Below are 23651 nucleotides of genomic sequence, written 5' to 3'. Positions count from 1 at the left end.
GGTTTAATTTTTACTGTGGCATGCGTACAACCCTGAGCAGCTGCATGCATTTGTTTAGGTGGGTGGTCAGGAGGAGGTAGTACTGCGGCTCAACCTGCTTTTAGCGCCCCCTGGCCATCCATGTAGACAAGTCCTACGAGGGAATTATCCTTGCTTTAAAGAGATTTTTATCTCCTTTCTGTTTTGTCTATGAAATAGGAAAAAAAGGGACATTTTCCAAATGGGACACAGATGGTGAAAAACTGCCAGGTTTTAACAATTTTTTTAATTGATCCAAAAGTATGGAAAAAAAATGTTTGAGCTTAAGCCTAGGTTCATACTGTGTGCGGGAATGCAATTGTGCGAGTTCACCTGAACATGTCAGTCCCGATCTTGGGGACGATTTCAGAGACATCTGTGCGGGTTTCTGCACAGATGTCAATGGGAATCACACACGGAAATTGCCAAAAGTAGTACAGAAACTACTTTTGGAAATCGGTGCGGCGCCACACCGATTAGGACGGTGCCATTACCGCCGATTTGGCACGAGATTTGATGTCAAATCGCATGCCAAATCGCACCAATGTGAACCAGGGCTTAGGCTGCTTTCACACTGCTCTGATGCAAAAATGCAGTAAAAATGCATTTTTCACACATTTCCAGTGCATCGTGCACCTGTGAAAAAAGGACATGTGACTCAAAGTTTTTCAATCATTTAAATGGGTAAATGGGCATTTTGGTGGAATTTTTTACTGCAATAAAATTTCCCAACAATGCAGCAAGCAGAACTTTTAAAAGCGCAGCTGGCCTGCAACTGACTGGTGTGAAAAGTTCCATGGGATTTAATGGTCATGCATTTTCTTTCGCTTTTAGGCTTCACAGGGTTCACAGTCACATCTATGCATTTTTCAGTCCTTTTTTCAGAAACACACTACAGTCCATTTAACATGGTTTCCAATGAGACACGTTCACATCTATGCTTTTTTTCAGCATTGTTTTTGGAAAGGGTCAGGACTGGTTCGCAACACAAAAAATGCACTCCAGATCCATTTCTGCATGTGCCTTTTTAACCGCTTCAGCCCCGGAAGATTTGGCTAGTGAATGACCAGGCCATTTTTTTTTTTAAAGCAAATTTTTTTTCAGTTTAGGCCGATATGTATTCTTCTACATATTTTTGGTAAAAAAATCACAATAAGCATATATTTATTGGTTTGCACAAAAGTTATAGCATCTAAAAAATAGGGGATAGTTTTATGGCATTTTTATTATAATGTTTTTTTTTTTTTCACTAGTAATGGCGGCGATCTGCGATTTTTATCGGGACTGTGACATTATGGCGGACACATTGGACACTTTTGACACATTTTTGGGACCATTGGCATTTATACAGCGATCAGTGCTATAAAAATGCACTGATTACTGTAAAAATGTCACTGGCAGGGAAGGGGTTAACACTAGGGGGAGATCAAGAGGTTAAATGTGTTCCCTAGGTGTGTTCTAACTGAAGGGGGATGTACTTTGTATGAACACACAATCTGTCTCTTCTCACCTCAGAGAACCGGATCTGTGTGTTTGCACACACAGTTTCTGGGTTCTCGCTGTGTCACGAGCGTTCGCGGGAGCTCGGCGGTCATCGGCGGTGCGCCCCAATTGGCCACAGGGTGAAGCCACGTAACATAACGTTGTTTCGCCCAGCCGTGCCATTCTGCTGCAGTAAAACTATGGCGGCTGGTTGGCAAGTGATTAATGCATTTTTGATGTGTTTCTGAATGCATTCCAGATGCTTTTTTCTTATTTTTTAATTTTTTTTTTTTTTTCATTGTACTGGGGCCAGGAGGGTTTTTGATGCGTTTTTGATGCATTCCACTACAGTCCATAGCAGGAAAAATGCAGCATGTTCTACTTTTTTTTCTGGAACTGGAATGCACTGGAACTGATCGCACTGGTGTGTACTATGCCATTGGAAATCATATTACCTACTTTCCATGCGTTTTTGATGCGGCAAAAAAATGCACTATACTGCATGTGGTGTGAACTAGCCTCAGGGACTTTTTTAAACATAAAACTGCATTTTTTGGTTCAATAAATTTCAAAGGAGAAGCTGCAGTAAAGCACGTACTGTGTTTTTTTTGCCACTATATGTGTTTTTTTAATCTGCCCGAAAACAAATTGGCAAAAAAAAAAAAAAAAAAAAAAAAAACATAAAAAAATTCAGGAAAACGCACTGCAAAAAGCACTGCAGAAACGGATCAAAAGCAAACTGCATAGATGTGAACCAGGCCCTAGTTGTGCCCTGTACACACGATCGGACATTCCGAGAACAAAATCCATGGATTTTTTCAGACGGATGTTGGCTCAAACTTGTCTTGCATACACACGGTCACACAAATCTTGTTGGAAATTCCGAATGTCAAGAACGCGGTGACGTACAACATGTACGATGAGCCGAGAAAAAGGAAGTTCAATAGCCAGTGCGGCTCTTCTGCTTGATTCCGAGCATGTCGAGCATGTGTGAAACTTTCTGCGTCGGAATTGTGTACACGTGATTGGAATTTACGACAATGAATTTTGTTGTCCGAAAATTTGAGATCCAGATCTCAAATTTTGTGTGATGGAAATTCCCATGGAAAATGTCCGATGGAGCCTACACACAGTCGGAATTTCCAACAACAAGCTCCCATCGAACATTTTCCGTCAGAAAATCCGACCGTGTGTACGGGGCATAAGACAAAAACGGAAGGGAGATAAGTAAACACTACAGATATATGTGCTTTGCTCAGATTTCATGACTGATGTTTACACCACTTTAAGCACAGGATGAAGAAAGAAAATTGCACGATTCCCCTATTACCACAGTCAGTATTGACGGGGGAATTCCTCCCGTTCTGATTCTGTTCTGTTACATAGTAGGCGAGGTTGAAAAAAGACACAAGTCCATCAAGTCCTATGTGTGTGTGATTATGTCGGTATTACATTGTATATCCCTGTATGTTGTGGCCATTCAGGTGCATATCTAATAGTTTTTTGAAACTACTGATGCTCCCCGCTGAGACCACTGCCTGTTCTTCCAACTGTTAGAATACAATGATCACTGCTGGCAGCTATAGCTGCCAGCAGTGATCGAACAGAAAAAACACAGTCAGGCTGGTTGTAATAAAGTCAATCGATGGATTTACTTCGGTTCAACCAGCCTTCCCATAGACTAATCGAAATTTGCCCAGTCCCTGCTGAATCTATGGCTATCTGAATTTCTTGCCCTTCATATTGAGCAGGGTTAATGTGGAGAAGACACCAATTTTTAGCAAAGGCAAGCTCCTCCTCAGGACATATTTCCTTGTCCCCCACAACTCCAGTGGGAGTCAACTGAAATGTGTGGCACATCCTGATATGGGTGAGCATATGACTCACCCAATCTCTCTCATGTTAGAGCACTGCTGGTGTTTGGCCCAGTCCTTTCACATGGGGCCAATGAAGGGGTCCATAGCTCTGTGCAAGCTCCAAAAAAGCTCTCAAGAAAAATGCATCCTTTTCATTTCTATGTACAGTATCTCACAAAAGTGAGTACACCCTCACATTTTTGTAAATATTTTATTATATCTTTTCATGTGACAACACTGAAGAAATGACACTTTGCGACAATGTAAAGTAGTGAGTGTACAGCTTGTATAACAGTGTAAATTTGCTGTCCCCTCAAAATAACTCAACACACAGCCATTAATGTCTAAATCGCTAAAAAAGTGAGTACACCTCTAAGTGAAAATGTCCAAATTTGGCCCAAAGTGTCAATGTTTTATGTGGCCACCATTATTTTCCAGCACTGCCATGCCCTCTTGGGCATGGAGTTCACCAGAGCTTCACAGGTTGCCACTGAAGTCCTCTTCCATTCCTCCATGACGACATCACGGAGCTGGTGGATGTTAGAGACCTTGCGCTCCTACACCTTCTGTTTGAGGATGTCCCACAGATGCTCAATTAGGGCTGGGCAATTTTCTAAAAAAAAAAAAAAAAAAATCTGCGATTTTTAAAAAAAAAACTCGATTCACGATGCGAATAGAGTTTTTTTTTGGACACTGCGCCAGTCCTGAGGAGCTGCGGGAAGGAGCTTTTAGGTGAGGCCGCGGCTTCGGCCTAGTTCACGGCATCCAGCCTCGCGGACTAGGCCGAAGCCACGGCCTCACCTAAAAACTCCTGCCCGCAGCTCCTCAGGACCGGCGCGGTGTCAGCGCCGGTCCTGGGGAGCTGCAGGCAGGAGTTTTTAGGTGAGGCTTCGGCTTAGTCCGCGGCGTCCGGCCTCGCGGACTAGGCCGAAGCCTCGGCCTCGTCTAAAAACTCCTGCCCGCAGCTCCTCAGGACCGGCGCGGTGAAAAAAAAAATCTGAAAAAAATCAATTTGCTTAAATTTTGAATCGATTTGACCTCTCAACTCGATTCAAGATTTATATCGATTTTTTTCCCCAGCCCTTTGCTCAATGGGGTTTAGGTTTAGGAGACATGCTTGACCAGTTAATCGCCTTTCCCCTTAGCTTCTTTACCAAGGTAGTGGTCGTCTTGGAGGTGTGTCTGAGGTTGTAATCAGGTTGGAATACTGCCCTGCAGCCCAGTCTCCAAAGGGAGGGGATCATGCTCTGCTTCAGTATGTCACAGTACATGTTGGCATTCATAGTTCCCTCAATGAACTGTAGCTCCCCAGTTCTGGCAGCACTCATGCAGCCCCAGACCATGACACTCCCACCACCATGCTTGACTGTAGGCAAGACACACTTGTCTTTGTACTCCTCACCTAATTGTCACCACATACGTTTGACACCCTCTGAACCAAATAAGTTTATTTTAATCTCATCAGACCACATGACATGCTTCCAATAATCCATGTCCTTAGTCTGCTTGTCTTCAGCAAACTGTTTGCGGGCTTTCTTATGCATCATCTTTAGAAGAGGCTTCCTTCTGGGACAGCAGCCATGCAGACCAATTTGATGTAGTGTGCGGCATTAGGTCTACACACTAACAGGCTGACCCCCCACCCCTTCAACCTCTGCAGCAATGCTGGCAGCACTCATAACCTCTATTTCCCAAAGACAATCTCTGGATATGTTGTTGAGCACGTGCACTCATCTTCTTTGGTCTACCATGGTGGGGCCTGTTCTGAGTGGAACTTGTCCTGTTAAACCGCTCTATGGTTTTAGCCACCATGCTGCAGCTCAGTTTCAGGGTCTTGGCAATCTTCTTATAGCCTAGGCCATCTTTATGTGGATCAGCAATTCTCTTTTTCAGATCCTCAGAAAGTTCTTTGCTATGCGGTGCCATGTTGAACTTCCAGTGACCAGTATGAGAGAGTGAGAGCGATAAAACCAAATTTAACACACCTGCTCCCCATTCATACCTGAGACCTTGTGACACTAACGAGTCACATGACATCGGGGAGGGAAAATGGCTAATTGTGCCCAATTTGGACATTTTCACTTGCGTGTACTCACTTTTGTTGCCAGTGGTTTAGACATTAACCACTAGGCGTCCGCGCTATAGCCGAAAGACGGCTACAGCGTGGACTCCAATTGCCGGGAGGGCGTCCCTGGACGTCCTCCTGTTCACTTCCGCAATGCGCGCTCCCGGGAGCGCGCATCGGGGAAATTCTGCTCTGGCCGTGTCCCTTGGACACAGCCAGTCACGGATCGCCGTAAACGGCCAATCACAGCGGCCGTTTACAGCGCGATCCGAGCTTCCAATGACAGATGATCTCAAATGTAAACATATGAGATCATCTCTCATTGCCGGCTTTCTCTCCTCACACAGAGACCGTGTGTGAGGAGAGAGAGCGATCTGTGATAACTGTGAGTGCCAAGCATTTAGTGAAACACCCTACAGTGCCCATACAGTGCCCATACAGTGCCACATCAGTGCCACAGTGCTTCCATCTGTCATCAGTGCCATCTGTCAGTGCCATCTGTCGTTAGTGCCACCTGTCAGTGTCACCTGCCACGTTAGTGCCACCTGTCAGTGTCACCTGCCACATCAGTGCCACCTGTCAGTGTCACCTGCCACATCAGTGCCACCTGTCAGTGTCACCTGCCACATCAGTGCCACCTGTCAGTGTCACCTGCCACATCAGTGTCACCTGTCAGTGTCACCTGCCACATCAGTGTCACCTGTCAGTGTCACCTGCCACATCAGTGTCACCTGCCACATCAGTGCCACCTGTCAGTGTCACCTGCCACGTATCAGTGCCACGTATCAGTGCAATCTGTCAGCGCCATCTGTCGTCAGTGCCACCTGTCTGTCACCTGCCACATCAGTGTCATCAGTGTCACCAGTGTCACCTGCCACATCAGTGCCACCTGTCAGTGTCACCTGCCACATCAGTGTCACCTGTCAGTGTCACCTGCCACATCAGTGTCACCTGTCAGTGCCACCTGCCACATCAGTGCCACCTGCCACATCAGTGCCACCTGCCACATCAGTGCCACCTGTCAGTGTCACCTGCCACGTATCAGTGCAATCTGTCAGTGCCATCTGTCGTCAGTGCCACCTGTCTGTCACCTGCCACATCAGTGTCATCAGTGTCACCTACCACATCAGTGTCACGTATCAGTGCCATCTATCACCAGTGCAATCTGCCAGTGTCACGTGTCATCAGTGCCACATATCTGCCATTTTTCATCACTATGTCACAAAGAGTATATTCAGCCGAGGAGGCATATAATATTCTTGCGGCCGACGAGAGCAACGGGGAGCTCTCCGCTTCAGATTCCTATTCAGATTCTGAGTCTGACGTGGACTACGAGCCTATCCTCAGCAGTGGTACACTGACAGCCTCAGAGGAGGATGAGAGTCCGCCCGCCAGACGAAGACGTACTGGTGAGGATGCAGTGCCATCCACCAGCACCGCAATGCCATCCACTATCACCACAATGACATCCACTATCACCGCAATGCCATCCACCAGCACCGCAGTGCCATCCACCAGCACCGCAGTACCTCGACAAAGTCCACGTACCAGTGGGGTGTCACCTCAGGCCCAAAGGGTTAGGTCCCATGCCAGCCTTCCCTACTCCCTTGAGAACCCCTTATGGCTGCCACCCAATTCAGGAGAAGCTATCATTCCCCCTTTTACTGCCCAGCCAGGAGTCCAGGTGGATACGGAAAATTTTTCACCATTAGATTTTTTCAACCTTATATTTACTGAGGACATGCTTGCATCGATTGTGGCCCAGTGCAATCTATATGCCCAACAATACATAGCAAGTAACCCAACGTCCTATTATGCCCGTCCCTACGAATGGAGAGCCCTAACAGTGGAGGAGTTTAGAATTTTTTTGGGCCTCACATTCTGTATGGGACTAACCAAAAAAAATGTATTACGTTCCTATTGGTCTACCCTCCCCATCCACCACATGCCCATCTTTTCCTCTGTAATGCCCAGAACCAGGTATCTCATGATTATGAGATTCCTACACTTCAATGACAATACCCAGTGCCCTCCCCGAAATGACCCACATTTTGACAAGCTATATAAAATTCGCCCACTACTAAAATATTTTTCTGATATCTTCCCCCAGTTATTTACCCCAGACCAGCACATATGTGTGGATGAGTCCCTGGTCAAATTTAGTGGCAGATTGGGCATAAAACAATTTATTCCCACCAAAAGGGCCCGCTATGGGGTGAAAATGTATAAATTATGCGACCGAGCTACAGGATATACCTATGCCTTCATGGTATACGAAGGGAAGGACACCCAGCTACATCCCCCTAATTGCCCAGAATATATCGGATCGAGTGGGAAAGTCGTGTGGGAACTCATAAACCCACTCCTGGAAAAAGGCTACCATCTATATGTGGACAATTTTTATTCTAGTCTGCCCCTGTTCCGAAATCTTCACAGACAGAAGACTCCAGCATGTGGCACCATAAGGAAGAACCGGAAGGGCTTTCCTCAAAGCCTCGTGAACAAAAAGCTAAGAAGAGGGGAAATGGCGAGCTTGAGGAATGAGGAAATTCTGGCTGTGAAGTGGAGGGACAGAAGGGACGTCTACGTGCTTTCATCAATCCACAATAACACCGTCGTGGAGATAACCAGGAGGAATGGGGTAATCCAAAAGCCCACATGCATCTTTGAATACAACAAGTATATGGGGGGTGTCGACTTCAACGACCAGATGCTCGAACCCTATCTTGCCACGAGAAGAACATACCAGTGGTATAAAAAAGTTTCAATATATTTGTTCAATTTGGCCATATATAACAGCTATGTTATTTATCATAAATCCACTGCAAGCCCCAAATCCTTCCTTGGATACCAGGAGGAAATCATCACTGCCCTTATATACCCCAACGGCCCACCAGAAACCATTCGATCCGATGTGATTAGTAGACTGTCCGAACGCCACTTTCCCGAAAAAATCCCCCCCAGACCAACAGCCCAAAAACGGCAGAAAAAATGCCGGGTGTGCTCCAAAGGAGGAGTGAGAAGAGACACTACTTTTTATTGTCCCGAATGTCCTTCCCAACCAGGCCTCTGTATAGTTAACTGTTTCCGCCGTTACCATACTTCACTAAATTATTAGTGAAGTATGGTAAACATAACCCTCACTTCCTGCCATTTACCTTCACACCCATTATGCCTCTGCTTGCTCTGTAACTGACCCTGGCTTGTTTTTTGACCACGCTTCTGCCTACCGATTCTGTTTATATCTCTGCCTGATCTGGAACTGACCCTGGCTTGTTTTTCGACCACGCTTCTGCCTACCGATTCTGTTTATATCTCTGCCTGATCTGGAACTGACCCTGGCTTGTTTTTCGACCACGCTTCTGCCTACCGATTCTGTTCATACCTCTGCCTGATCTGGAACTGACCCTGGACTGTTTGACCATCCTTTTTGCCTGCCTCTTGGACTGATCTTGTACCCTGCTACTGGACTAGTGGGATTCATAACACAGGGGTCTCACATATGTGAGGGGCTCCAGAATTGTTTTTCTGGATGAAGAAAACGTTTTTTTTGTTTTCTCATTCCTAGATTAGGGTCTGGAGACTCGGAGGCTTCAAAGAGATTTGGGTGGGAGAAGCCTCTACCCCTGTCCCCATTCTGTCCTGAACGAGGCCCTACTTCTGCCTGCTGCCTGTAGGACCTATGCCATCATGCCTCTGCCTGTTGCATGAACTGACCACACCACATGGATGGACCATGTTCCTGCCTACTACCAGGATCAATATTTTGGCACTGCTGACAATCTCTGCCTGCACTGACCCTGGACTGTATATGGACAGTATCCCTGCCTGTGTTCCTGTCTGTTGCCTGGATCAATTGCGTTCGCTTTTGCTGACCAAGTCCCTGCCTGCTGCCTGGACCAGTGCTATCCTCCTGTGGACAACTGTGCTACTAAAACCACAGGTAATCTTTTTTTTTTACTCTTTGCTCAGCAGAATGTATTTTTAGGGTGTAATTCTTGGTATGTGCATGCTATGTGTCCCTAGAACACCTGACGGTGTTCCTTGTATGTGGCCAGGCTGTGTAAAAGTCTTACACATGTGGTATCGCTATACTCAGGAGGAGTAGCAGAATGTATTTTGAGGTGTCATTTTTGCTATGTACATGCTATGTGTTGGAAATAGCTTATAAATTGACAACTTTGTGTAAAAAAAAAATGCGTTTTCATTTTTTTCCACATTTTCCAAAAACTTCTGGAAAAAAATGAACCGTTCAAAAGACTCATTATGCCTCATAGATTATACGTTGGGGTGTTAGCTTTCCAAAATGGGGTCATTTTGTGGGCGTTTCCATTGTCCTGGTGCTCCAGGGCCTTCAAAAGTGTAATAGGTGGGTGAGAAATGAGATGTGTAATTTATGCTCCTAAAACCCTTGAAGGTGCTATTTCAGTATTGTGCCCCTGTATGTGGCCAGGCTGTTTAAAAGTCTTACACATGTGGTATCGCTATACTCAGGAGGAGTAGCAGAATGTATTTTGAGGTGTTATTTTTGCTATGTACATGCTATGTGTTGGAAATAGCTTATAAATGGACAACTTTGTGTAAAAAAAAATGCGTTTTCATTTTTTTCCACATTTTCCAAAAACTTCTGGAAAAAAATGAACCGTTCAAAAGACTCATTATGCCTCATAGATTATACGTTGGGGTGTTAGCTTTCCAAAATGGGGTCATTTTGTGGGCGTTTCCATTGTCCTGGTGCTCCAGGGCCTTCAAAAGTGTAATAGGTGGGTGAGAAATGAGATGTGTAATTTATGCTCCTAAAACCCTTGAAGGTGCTATTTCAGTATTGTGCCCCTGTATGTGGCCAGGCTGTTTAAAAGTCTTACACATGTGGTATCGCTATACTCAGGAGGAGTAGCAGAATGTATTTTGAGGTGTTATTTTTGCTATGTACATGCTATGTGTTGGAAATAGCTTATAAATGGACAACTTTGTGTAAAAAAAAATGCGTTTTCATTTTTTTCCACATTTTCCAAAAACTTCTGGAAAAAAATGAACCGTTCAAAAGACTCATTATGCCTCATAGATTATACGTTGGGGTGTTAGCTTTCCAAAATGGGGTCATTTTGTGGGCGTTTCCATTGTCCTGGTGCTCCAGGGCCTTCAAAAGTGTAATAGGTGGGTGAGAAATGAGATGTGTAATTTATGCTCCTAAAACCCTTGAAGGTGCTATTTCAGTATTGTGCCCCTGTATGTGGCCAGGCTGTTTAAAAGTCTTACACATGTGGTATCACTATACTCAGGAGGAGTAGCAGAATGTATTTTGAGGTGTTATTTTTGCTATGTACATGCTATGTGTTGGAAATAGCTTATAAATGGACAACTTTGTGTAAAAAAAAATGCGTTTTCATTTTTTTCCACATTTTCCAAAAACTTCTGGAAAAAAATGAACCGTTCAAAAGACTCATTATGCCTCATAGATTATACGTTGGGGTGTTAGCTTTCCAAAATGGGGTCATTTTGTGGGCGTTTCCATTGTCCTGGTGCTCCAGGGCCTTCAAAAGTGTAATAGGTGGGTGAGAAATGAGATGTGTAATTTATGCTCCTAAAACCCTTGAAGGTGCTATTTCAGTATTGTGCCCCTGTATGTGGCCAGGCTGTGTAAAAGTCTTACACATGTGGTATCGCTATACTCAGGAGGAGTAGCAGAATGTATTTTGAGGTGTTATTTTTGCTATGTACATGCTATGTGTTGGAAATAGCTTATAAATGGACAACTTTGTGTAAAAAAAAAATGCGTTTTCATTTTTTTCCACATTTTCCAAAAACTTCTGGAAAAAAATGAACCGTTCAAAAGACTCATTATGCCTCATAGATTATACGTTGGGGTGTTAGCTTTCCAAAATGGGGTCATTTTGTGGGCGTTTCCATTGTCCTGGTGCTCCAGGGCCTTCAAAAGTGTAATAGGTGGGTGAGAAATGAGATGTGTAATTTATGCTCCTAAAACCCTTGAAGGTGCTATTTCAGTATTGTGCCCCTGTATGTGGCCAGGCTGTGTAAAAGTCTTACACATGTGGTATCGCTATATTCAGGAGGAGTAGCAGAATGTATTTTGAGGTGTCATTTTTGCTATGTACATGCTATGTGTTGGAAATAGCTTATAAATGGACAACTTTGTGTAAAAAAAAATGCGTTTTCATTTTTTTCCACATTTTCCAAAAACTTCTGGAAAAAAATGAACCGCTCAAAAAACTCATTATGCCTCATAGATTATACGTTGGGGTGTTAGCTTTCCAAAATGGGGTCATTTTGTGGGCGTTTCCATTGTCCTGGTGCTCCAGGGCCTTCAAAAATGTAATAGGTAGTTAACAAGTTAGATGTGTCATTTATGCTCATAGAACACTTGATGGTGCTCCCTGCATGTTGGGCCTCTCTATGTGGCTAGGCTGTGAAAAAGTCCCACACATGTGGTATTGCCATACTTAGAAGGAGTAGCAGAATGTATTTTGGGGCGTCATTTGTGGTATACACATGCCATGTGAGAGAAATAACCAATTACAATGACAATTTTATGGGAGGAAAAAAAAAAAAAAAAAAAATCTTCATTTTGCAAAGAATTGTGGGAAAAAATGACAACATCAAAAACCTCACCATGCATCTTACTGAATACCTTGGAATGTCTACTTTCAAAAAAGGGGTCATTTGGGGGGTATTTGTACTGTCCTGACTTGTTCGGGTCACAAGAAATGAGATAGGCCACCAGTACATCAGGTGTGATCAATTTTTTATGTTTTGCACCACAATTTGTAGACTCTATAACTTTCACACAGACCAAATAATATCCACTAATTTTGGTTATTTTTACCAAAGATATGTAGCAGTATAAATTGTGGCCAAAATTTATGAAGAAAAATTAATAATTTGCAAAATTTTATCACAGAAACGAAGAAAAATGCGTTTTTTTTCAAAATTTTTGGTCTTTTTTCATTTATAGCGCAAAAAATAAAAAGCCCAGAGGTGATCAAATACCACCAAAAGAAAGCTCTATTTGTATGAAAAAAAGGACACAAAATTCATTTGGGTACAGTATTACATGACTGGGTAATTGTCATTCAAAGTGTGAGAGCGCTGAAAGCTGAAAATTGGTCTGGTCACGAAGGGGGTTTAAGTGCCCAGTTGTCAGGTGGTTAATGAATGTGTGTTGAGTTATTTTGAAGGGACAGCAAATTTACACTTATACAAGCTGTACACTCTACATTGTCCACTCTTTACATTGTAGCAAAGTGTTATTTCTTCAGTGTTGTCACATATAAAGATATAATAAAATATTTACAAAAATGTGAGGGGTGTACTCACTTTTGTGAGATACTGTATTGCTGCGCACACACGAGCAGAATGTCCGACAGAAAAAGTCAGACAGAAGCTTTTCATCGTATATTCCAATCATGTGTAGGCCTCATCGGACTTTTTTTTTTTTTTAATTCTGACGGACCTAGAAATAGAACATGTTCTAAATATTTCCAACGGAACCCATTCCTATTGGGAAAACCGCTTGTCTGTATGCTGTTCCGACGGACCAAAAACGACACATGCTCTGAAGCAATGTAAGAGACGTAAGCTATTGGCTCCTGGCTATTGAAAGCGGAGTTTTGCTGGGAAAAAAAATATTAAAAGCCAGCAGCTGCAGACTTTTAATATATGGACACTTACCTGTCCAGGGAGCCCGCGGTGTCGGCAGCCGAAGCCGATCCGTCCTTCGGCTCTCGGCTGCTGCCGCCGCCATCCTCGGTGAGGGAATAAGGAAGTGAAGCAGTGCGGCTTCACTTCCTGGTTCCCTACTGCGCATGCGTGAGCCGTGCTGCGCATCCTCACAGGTCCCTGCTGTATTCTGTGTCTCCCAGAATACAGTGGGGGGGAGGACGGGGTAGGCGGCGGAAGTGGCATAGGTCACCGCAATCACCGCGGTGATCTATGCCAGGAAGTGGGAGCAAATACCTGTATTAGACAGGTATCTGCTCCCTCCTCCCCCCTGAAAGGTGCCAAATGTGACACCGGAGGGGGGGAGGAATCCAAAAAGTGGAAGTTCCATTTTTGGGTGGAACTCCACTTGAACTTCCCTTTTCTAGTCCCGTCGTACGTGTTTACGTCACCTCGTTCTGGACGGTATGAACGTGTGTAGGCAAGACCGCTTGAGCGGAACTCCATTGGAGTTCCATTGGAGATTCCTTCAGAGTTTATTCCGACGGGAAAACCGGTCGTGTGTACAGGGCATTAGTCTTCACACTGGTCCGTTGTGGTGTTAAAAAATCTTGTAATATATATGTATGTACAGTAAGTGTATGTTTATTGTCTTACAGGGAAATGCCCTGCACTGGCTTGCTTGTGCACTATATGTAGCCTGCAGACAAACGGTGCCAACAGTGGGTAGAGGGACCGTGGAAGGAAATTATGTTTCGCTCACTCGGATCCTCACCTCCTCAGAATTAAGGTAATAAATAAAGATTACACAGCAATTAAGACACTTCATCTACACTAATGGGTGAAGCAAGAAGACAAAACGTTTTTGATACTTGTCATGTTTTTGCATCATTCTCGTTCCCTCTTCAAGATACAGTATAAATCCCTAGGATATTTAACGTAGAAGTCCAGTCAAATGCTAACTATACTTAAACCTGCTCCCACCCCCATTCTAAGCTTATTCTAAATACCCTGTAAAGAAAAGATGTGTATACTTACCTAAGGGCACTCTGCTCACATATTTGGTTTCCAGTGCCAGCTTCAGTGTAGAGGAGGGACAGCCGACAACGGATGTCCCATAGTAAGTCTATGAGTCATGTCATCGCATAGGCATTGCAGCCGTGGTCGGCGATTTCTCCTCTTCACTGCAGCCATCCGCTGGGGTGATCATGTGACTGGACCAGAGCAACCTCAAAATAGGTAAGTAAAGACCTCTTTCCTAGAATAGGCTTAGAATGGGGATGGGAGCAGGTTTAGGCTTATTTAACATTTGACTGGAGCTCTACATTTTCACCATTCATCATTTCTACGTTTTCACCAGATTTGTGAGACTTACTTAGAGGTTGATGTTATGGTTTTTCCTCCACCAATTTCCTTTACATCACTGAAAGGTGAACTGTAACTCCACTGCTTTTGCACCTTTACTTGTATTTAGTTTTCTAAGATTTATCATTAAAGCTTTCAGTTTTTGAATTGAACTTGAGAGATAGAAAAATGCATAGTTACTTGCTCTGGCTTGGACCAATGTAATTATCTATGTGCCATGCCCATGGGATCCTTGCGGAAGCTGGAAAACGCTGTTGTGGGCACTGTTATTACAGTGATTGCTGCAACCTTCTCTGTCTCATGCTAAACATCTGCACACTGCTTACCCAACAAAGGAGGTCACTCAATTGGCACGGGTGCCATTCAGAGTACGCTTTCCATTTTCTTAATGAATGCAAAGTGTTCTCTGATTTGACGATGTGGAGATTTAGATGTCACCTCTCCACCTCATCCAATCAAAGAACGCTTTGCATTCACTTTGCATACATACCGTATATACTCAAGTATAGGTCGATCCGAATATAAGCCGAGGCCCCTAATTTACCACGGAAAACTTATTGACCCGAGTATGAGCTGAGGGTGAGAAATGCAGCAGCTACCTTAAGTGGAAAAAGAGGGTCAACAATGCCCATCTGCAGCTGCATGCCTCCCTGTGTCCTGTGCATACCTCACTATGTCCTGTGCATGCCTCCCTGTGTCCCATGCATACCTTACTATGTCCTGTGCATGCCTCCCTGTGTCCTGTGCATACCTCACTATGTCCTGTGCATGGCTCCCTGTGTCCTGTGCATACCTCACTATGTACTGTGCATGCCTCCCTGTGTCCTGTGCATACCTCACTATGTCCTGTGCCTGCCTCCCTGTGTCCTGTGCATACCTCACTATGTACTGTGCATGCCTCCCTGTGTCCCGTGCATACCTCACTATGTCCTGTGCATGCCTCCCTGTGTCCTGTGCATGCCTCCCTGTGTCCTGTGCATACCTCACTATGTCCTGTGCATGCCTCCCTGTGTCCTGTGCATACCTCACTATGTCCTGTGCATGCCTCCCTGTGTCCTGTGCATACCTCACTATGTACTGTGCATGCCTCCCTGTGTCCTGTGCATACCTCACTATGTACTGTGCATGCCTCCCTGTGTCCTGTGCATACCTCACTGTGTCCTGTGCATGCCTCCCTGTGTCCTGTGCATACCTCACTATGTACTGTGCATGCCTCCCTGTGTCCTGTGCATACCTCACTGTGTCCTGTGCCTGTGTCCTGTGCATGCCTCCCTGTATCCCGTGCATGCCTCACTATGTCCCGTGCATGCCTCACTATGTCCCGTGCATGCCTCACTATGTCCTGTGCATACCTCACTATGTCCTGTGCATACCTCACTATGTCCTGTGCATACCTCACTATGTCCTGTGCATACTTCCCTGTGTCCCGTGCATACCTCACTATGTCCTGTGCATGCCTCCCTGTGTCCCGTGCATGCCTCACTATGTCCCGTGCATGCCTCACTATGTCCCGTGCATACCTCACTATGTCCTGTGCATACCTCACTATGTCCTGTGCATACCTCCCTGTGTCCCGTGCATACCTCACTATGTCCTGTGCATGCCTCTCTGTGTCCTGTGCATGCCTCCGTGTGCCGATCTGCAGCCACCATTGCCACCATTGCCTCCTCCTCATCTGTGATAGGCTGAACACTGACTGTTGGGAAATTGAGTGTTCTGCCTATCACAGACGAGGAGGAGGCGCAGCTTTTGAACACTGGAATGACCGCCGTATGTTTTTATGACACGCTGGCCGCCGTCTGTCTACATGACATGCTGATCATGTAGGCAGACGGCGGTGACTCGAGTATAAGCTGAGGGGGGCACTTTCAGCCTAAAAAAAAGGACTGAAAATCTCGGCTTATACTCGAGTATATACATATTACTTTAAGCTGGAGCAAAGCAACTATGCAAAAATCGCCATACCTAAAATTCATCTTAAAAAAAAACTTTTTAAAGTTTAAAAAGGACAATGATTTCAGTGTCCTAGCTTAAATGGTGGAGTGACATTAAAATTTCTGGCTGGACACGTTGGACATTAAGATCCTTCACAGTCATAATGGAATAAGCTAGATAATTATTGCTATTTATAGAGCTGTTGTCATTACAAGAGATAGAGATACTGCCTGTACAACCTATGTAATTTCATGCTTATTCTAAGAACAGTAGGAACCTTCAGAGAAACCACATGGTGATTTGCCCCTCCTTCACTGTTAATTAATTAGCATGTTAGAATACTGAAAGGTCTACGACCCAGCACAGGAACAGTTGGCATTGACAGCATTTTCAGCGATTTACAGAGATTTTGCTGGCACCACTGATGTCAGAGAACATTGAAGTAAAGTGGAAGACAGAACAAGGTTTTTGTTAAAATAATGGTCCACAGTAAGCTTAAAAAGAGAAGTGCGGGAATCTAGAATAAATATACTGTACATACTCACCTAGATGGCTGCAGCATCAGTCTAATGCTGTAGCTGTCCCCTGCTGCCTCTACACTGAGAACTGAGCAATCAAGGACCGGTGATCACTCATTTCTCAGTCACCGCTCTGTTATCTGCCCCTCTAGAGCTCATTAGAGGGCTCACTAGGCTCTCAGCGGTGGTGTACTGAGAGGCTGAGCCAGCTACCAGTTAGGCAGCTGAGCAGATCCTGACATTCATTTCTGGATCTCTGCAGAGCCTGGATCAGCTCTGTAATGTCAGCCGATAGTGGATTTTAGCCCACTGTCGGCTGAATTTGGGTTAATGGAGTGCAGTATTAAATGCTCTTCTGTGACCCACAAGAGAAGTAGGGCCATAAGAGATTTGGCCCTACTTCTCGTTTAGGCTGGCCATACACCGATCGAAATTCAGCTGATCCAGCAGGGATTTCAATCGGTGGGTGGGCTTCCCCACTCAAAAGAAGTCGATTGTTTAATCGACTCCTTTCAAAGGGAAAAATTGGATGATTTTCCATCAATCATCTGCCGCAGCCACTGATCAGTAAATTCTGACAGTGGCTGGTCCTGGTGTCAGAATACTGAATTAAACTGGTGCAGGTGGGTGGTCACGAGGCTTTCTTTTCTCTCGCACATCTCTCACTACTTTTTTGGTACCCAGATTTAGTAAAAACCTTGCAGGACTCCTTTTCAAGTGTAAGGTTGATTCTCTGTGACTCTGCTATTTCTGAATCCCAGGATCACTGGTTCAGTGCAGCTAATATAACTCATTTCGTCACACCATTGGGCCCACTGAAACTCAAATGTGAGTATCTATGAAGCAAGAGCAGGCTGAGACTGACAACCACAGCCAACTATGACCTAAAAGCAAACATTTATTATATTGCAGTTCACCAATTCTGAGATGTGGTGGCTGCATTAGTTTTCTTTTTAGGGCCCTTTCACTATGGAGTGCTTAAAAATATGGTATTTAAAAAAACAAATGCATATCGTGTTTTTGGTGCGTTTTCTGGTTGCCTGACTCCCAGTATGGACCTGTGAAACATGGACATTTGACTCAAACGCATCAAAAACACAACTGCAGCAAATTTTTGATGGGTTTTTGATTGATTTCAATGGGAGATGCATTTTTGGTGCTCTTTGAAATAGGAGACCAAAGATGCAACACACTGGTGTGAAGAGTTCTATAGGATTTAAAGGGAAATATTTTTCTTCTGTTTTTAAGCAGGACAAAACAGCAGTAAATCTGATGTTTTTTTTAACAAAGCAATCTGCTTTGCAGATGTAGGGGTTTTGGGTACTTATATCCCAGGCTGGTCAGCACATCACTTTTCATGTTCCCTTCATTAGAGAGGCACGTTCACCTCACCTTCTGTGACTCCACTCACTTTTTCTGCATTTTTTTTTTTTTTTTGCATTTTTGAGCACCCTTTCACCCCTTTCACTGTTCTGTCAGTGGTTTTGTTATCCCAGTGACATACACCTATCCTGGTCTACTTTACCTGTTTTTCTATGGATGTGCAGTGGTGGTAGGTCAATCCATTTCCTTCCCTTTTTCTTTAATACTCTCTGGTCACACTCTGATGGTTTCCTGTATGGGCAGGTTTGACACATTTTCTTGACACCAGCACACTTTCTCTTTTTCTATATACTACCTACACATACCCATATTATATTTGTACACTTGTATATTTCTTTTTCGTACATCACGGGACACAGAGCAGCCATATACATTACTACCTGGGTTGTACGCCATCTATAGGTGAATGCACACTGGCAGAAAAAAAAAAAAAGACAGTAAGTCCCCCTCTATATAAACCCTCCCATGCATGAAGTACTTCATTTTTTCTGCCAGTGTCTTAAAAGGTGGATGGTCACTTTTTTACTCTCTGAGTTTTCTACGCTAAAGGTCCCGAGACGGTTCTTGAGAACCAAGGGACAGCTTTTTCAATCGGATCCATTTAAAAAAAGCTGCTATGCTAAGATAAATGGTACCTAAGCCTCGTAAAGCAGATCAGAAGCAATTTACGATGTTTTGCCTGTAATGGGACCCTGAGTGGCGCTGGACCCTGCGTTATGGAAATCCTGGGCACTTCAGAACTAAGGCATTTCCAGTAGGGTGCTGTACAGGTCCAAGGGAGTGGACCCACATAGTAAAAGGGTACACAGTCCTTGAAGATCTGTGGCTGAAAGAACCCGCCGTGATGGGTGAAGGCTGGACCTCTGGCTTAGGCTTTATAGTCCCTTGCTGGACCGTGCTTTTTGTTTTGCCCTCTAGGGGGCTTGGGATTGCTGGCCCGCGTTTCTCCCTTCCTGAGTGTGTGCACGCAAGTGGCAGTTCACAGGAGTGTGTGCACGCACATGGCGGTGCACGGCCGCGAGAAGCTTTTAAAAAAACTGTCAGAAGCCTTGTTGCTGGCCGACTGGAGGGACGCAGAGCAGACTATCCTGTGGTGGCACGTGAGTCCTTTGGGTGATGGCAAGTGGCAGCTTAGTTATGTTGCACTGACAGGAAGACCGTGTATTTAAAATAGGAGTCTTCCAAGGGGAAATTGTGGTACTAAGGAACCTGTGTATTATTCTCACAAAGCCAGTTACCATTTGCTTCAGCAAGCTTTGTCTTCCAGAAAGCACACTGGGGGGAGCGCTGCAGCAAGGGACACAAGTTCTCCATCAGTAGCTCCTGAAAATGCTAATCGGAACTCTGCTGTAATAGCCTCCCTGAAAGACCGGAGGACACCAGGCAGTCTGAGCCGCTGCGTCTATCCGGCATTCTGGCTACTACCATTGCTTCTACCTCAGCTTTTGGAACTAAAGAGGATCTATCATCAGCTTTGGCTGGTTTAGAATGCAAGATTGCTGGAATGATCGCTCTGTCACACAAAATAGCAGGAAGTGTGACAGATGCCCATCTCCTATTACTCCTATATAGTAGCAAGATTAGGTTGATGAGGTAGAAGAGCTAATGGCTAATGGTGCAGCTGTTATCCATACAGAGGAATCTGCCTCAGGTGAATCTGAGCCTGAAGAGGCTCAGATTGTATCAGCTTCTCAATCACAAAAGCTTCTCATCCATTTACGCAAATGGTTTGTACAGCTTTTAAGTTGCCTCCAATAGAGGTCCCTGAAACCCCTTGTTCCTTGGGTTCTTTGAAACCTTAGTTTTCAAAGAGATTTTCCCTATTATATCCAATGGAGGAAAGCTTTGGTAAAAACTGGAGCATACAGGTTGTAGATGCATCGGTCTCCTCCCTGAGTAAGACATTAACTTGTCCAGTGGATAATGCTCAGGTCTTTAAGGATCCGTGGATAAGCAGCTGGAATCATTGTTAATAGGAGGTTGCGCTCTTCAGCCCACAGTGGCAGCAATTGGTGTCTGTCAAGCCTTGAAGGATCAGGCTAAACAGCCCGGTAATGGAGAACAGCCTGTTGAGGAGGCGGCAAGTTTGCCTTAAGTTCTATGCTTTGCTATAGATGCCCTCAAATACTTCATACAGCAAATCTCCTGTATGGCTCTTTTATCTGTGTACATGCGCAGAATTTTGTGGCTAAAAAGCTGGTCAGCAGAGCTCATTGTAAAAGGTTGCTAGCTGGTTTTCCATTTCATGGAGAATGTTTGTTTGGGGAGGATCTGGATTAATACATCCAGAAGATCTCTGGAGGAAAGTACTCACTTCTTCCTGTGCAAAAAGTGGCTAAATGGCCCTCATTTAGGGACCATGTGCTGCTTCCTCAGGTTTTTCAGTCCATAGGCAGTTTCGACAGCACCAGGGGTCTGAGGCCAAAGGTAAACAGCAAGGCCAGGGCCAAAGGAGGCATTGGGTCCAAAAACCCTCTAATACTGGCGCCAGACCTTCCTTGTGAAGGGACACCCCCACTCGTACGGGTGGGGGGCAGGTCGCTGCAGTTTGCAGGAGTTTGGGGATTGCTAGTTCAGGACAATTGACTTTGATAAATGCCAGAAAGGAGGTCACCAAGAAAATTTATCACAGGGTTTGGAAGGCCTATATTGCGTGATGTGATGTCAGAGGATGGCATCCTCGCAAATACATGATGGGGAGAATTCTCTCTTTTCTTTAGTCAGGTTTAGACGTGAAGTGCTACAGAAGCAACAATCAACAAACCAATCAAGGTTTTGACGTGGAAGTTAGCTTTTCATTACATCATTATCTATCTATCTATCTATCTATCTATCTATCTATCTATCTATCTATCTATCTATCTATCTATCTATCTATCTATCTCTCTAATTTATTTTACCAATCATGTGTTTTATGTCAGCTTTTTATGGCCTTTTTTGGCTTGATTTCCAAAAACCGCATGATGTATTTTGAGACTGCTTTTATTCTGTTTGTACAATAAATTACATTTTTTTTCTTTTATGTATTTTCTGTTTTACCATTCTTTGAAGTGACATGCCTCATTAAAAGTCCCATGACCACTGTTCTCTGTATATACGTGCTTACTGTGGTCATCTTTTATTCATTTAGATATATAATTAGTAATTTCCCTTTGGGATTAATATTGCGTTAACAATTAATCATTTCCCTTTGGGATTAATAAAGTAATCTAAATCTGAATCCTGCTAACAGGTTATGTTTCTTTTCAAAGCTTGATTGAGTTTTTCAATAAAATGAAGAAGTGGGAGGACATGGCCAATCTGCCTGCAGATTTTCGTGAAAGGACCAGGAAGCTAGAGCGCAACTTCACGGTCACTGCTGTGCTTTTCAAAAAGTATGACCCTATCTTCCAAAAGATCTTTAAAAACAGCCAGGAGGAGCAGCCACGTCAGCACAGGGGGCGGAAACAACGGTACGTTTTATGATAAATAAGAACACACAAGATTGTTTGCTTCTGTATTTGGGGAGGTTCATATAATCTCTAACTTACACTTACCCCCTTTTACCTCTCTGTACTCCCCATAGTTAAAGAGTATTCTCACTTTTGCAGTCAAAGTGAGAAAACTCCACTATATATTTGTTATGGGTCCCCATTCACACAGCATACAAAAAAAAAAAAAAAATATCCACTGCAAAACCAGGCCAATTCTGACACTTCTCACATACATGTAAAAATCTGCATTTTTTTTTTTGTTTTGCTAGAAAATGACTTATGTCCCATACATACGATCGGAAATTCCGCCAGCAAAAGTCCGATGTAAGCTTTTGGTCGGAAATTCTCCATCGGACTTTCCGCCAGCAAAAGATTGAGAGCAGGGTCTCTATTTTTCCGTCAGAAAAAGTTCTTATCGGAAATTCCGTTCGTCTGTATGCAGGTCCGACGCGCAAAAAACCACACATGCTCAGAATCATCGCTTCGTATGGAACTTCCCTTTTCTAGTGCCGTTGTACGTGTTGTACTTCACCGCATTCTTGACAGTCGAAAGTTCAGAGAACTTTTGTGTGACCATGTGTATGCAAGCCAAGCTTGAGTGGAACTCCGTTGGAAAAACCATCCAAGGTTTTACCGATGAAAATTCTGATCTTGTGTACAGGGCATTAGAACCCCTAAACACTATAAATATATTTTAAGCAGAGGCCTCGGAGAATAAAATGGTTGTACGTTGCACAAAATTTGTGCAGCAGTTCATCAAATGCAAATTTTCAGGAAAAAATACACTTTAATGATTTTAGTGTGCAAAAACACACATTTTTTTTTGTAAAATATAAAAAATTATGTTAAGCTGAGTAAATAGATACTTTTTTTGTTTACAAACGATTTTTATTATTGTAGAAGGTCATAGTTAAGTACAAATGTGTAAAAGAAACAAAGGTGCATCAAGTATATCAAATATGAACTTAATATAAGGTGTATGGTATATAATAAAAAAAAAAAAAATTAGAAAAACATAGCAATACAACAATAGAGCAATGAGAATAAGATATGAGAACAAATTTTCCTATAAGGTTGTATAGTGCAAAACACATTACTGTTCTAAAATGATATGTGTAATTAGGTTATATAAAGGGTTCTGTGCTGGGACCAATCCTATTTAATTTGTTCATAAATGACCTGAAGGATGGGGTAAACAGTTCAATCTCTGTATTTGCGGACGATACTAAGCTAAGCAGGGCAATAACTTCTCTGCAGGATGTGGAAACCTTGCAAAAGATCTGAACAAATTAATGGGGTGGGCAACTACATGGCAAATGAGGTTCAATGTAGAAAAATGTAAAATAATGCATTTGGGTGGCAAAAATTTGAATGCAATCTATACACTGGGGGGGGGGGGGGGACCTCTGGGGGAATCTAGGATGGAAAAGGACCTGGGGGTCCTAGTAATGCCTGCAATGCCAAGCTGCTGCTAACAAAGCAAACAGAATATTGGCATGCATTAAAAAGGGATCAACTCCAGAGATAAAACGATAATTCTCCCACTCTACAAGACTCTGGTCCGGCCGCACCTAGAGTATGCTGTCCAGTCCTGGGCACCAATGGAGCGAGTACAAAGAAGGGCAACAAAGCTAATAAAAGGTCTGGAGGATATTAGTTATGAGGAAAGGTTGCGACCACTGAACTTATTCTCTCTGGAGGAGAGACACTTGAGAGGGGATATGTTTTCAATATACAAATACCATACTGGTGACCTCACAATAGGAATAAAACTTTTTTGCAGAAGAGAGTTTAAAAGATTCGTGGCCACTCATTAAAATTAGAAGAAAAGAGGTTTAACCTTAAACTACGTAGAGGGTTCTTTACTGTAAGAGCGTCA

At 43.8% G+C, this 23651-nt stretch overlaps 1 protein-coding gene across 2 annotated transcripts in view; it reads left to right on the top strand.

Annotated features, from left to right (window-relative positions):
* Positions 1 to 23651, top strand: part of RBL2 (RB transcriptional corepressor like 2) — a 176289-nt gene that overhangs the window by 10662 nt on the left and 141976 nt on the right. For both annotated transcript variants that reach the window (XM_073604963.1, XM_073604962.1), the window contains exons 2-3: positions 13758 to 13888; positions 21551 to 21751. In XM_073604963.1, the coding sequence (XP_073461064.1) occupies positions 13758 to 13888; positions 21551 to 21751 (332 nt within the window). The remainder of the gene's footprint in view (positions 1 to 13757; positions 13889 to 21550; positions 21752 to 23651) is intronic.

This window comes from Aquarana catesbeiana, linkage group LG11, assembly GCF_042186555.1.
Source record: "Aquarana catesbeiana isolate 2022-GZ linkage group LG11, ASM4218655v1, whole genome shotgun sequence".
NCBI lineage: Eukaryota > Metazoa > Chordata > Amphibia > Anura > Ranidae > Aquarana > Aquarana catesbeiana.
This window is presented reverse-complemented; position numbering and strand designations above follow the sequence as displayed.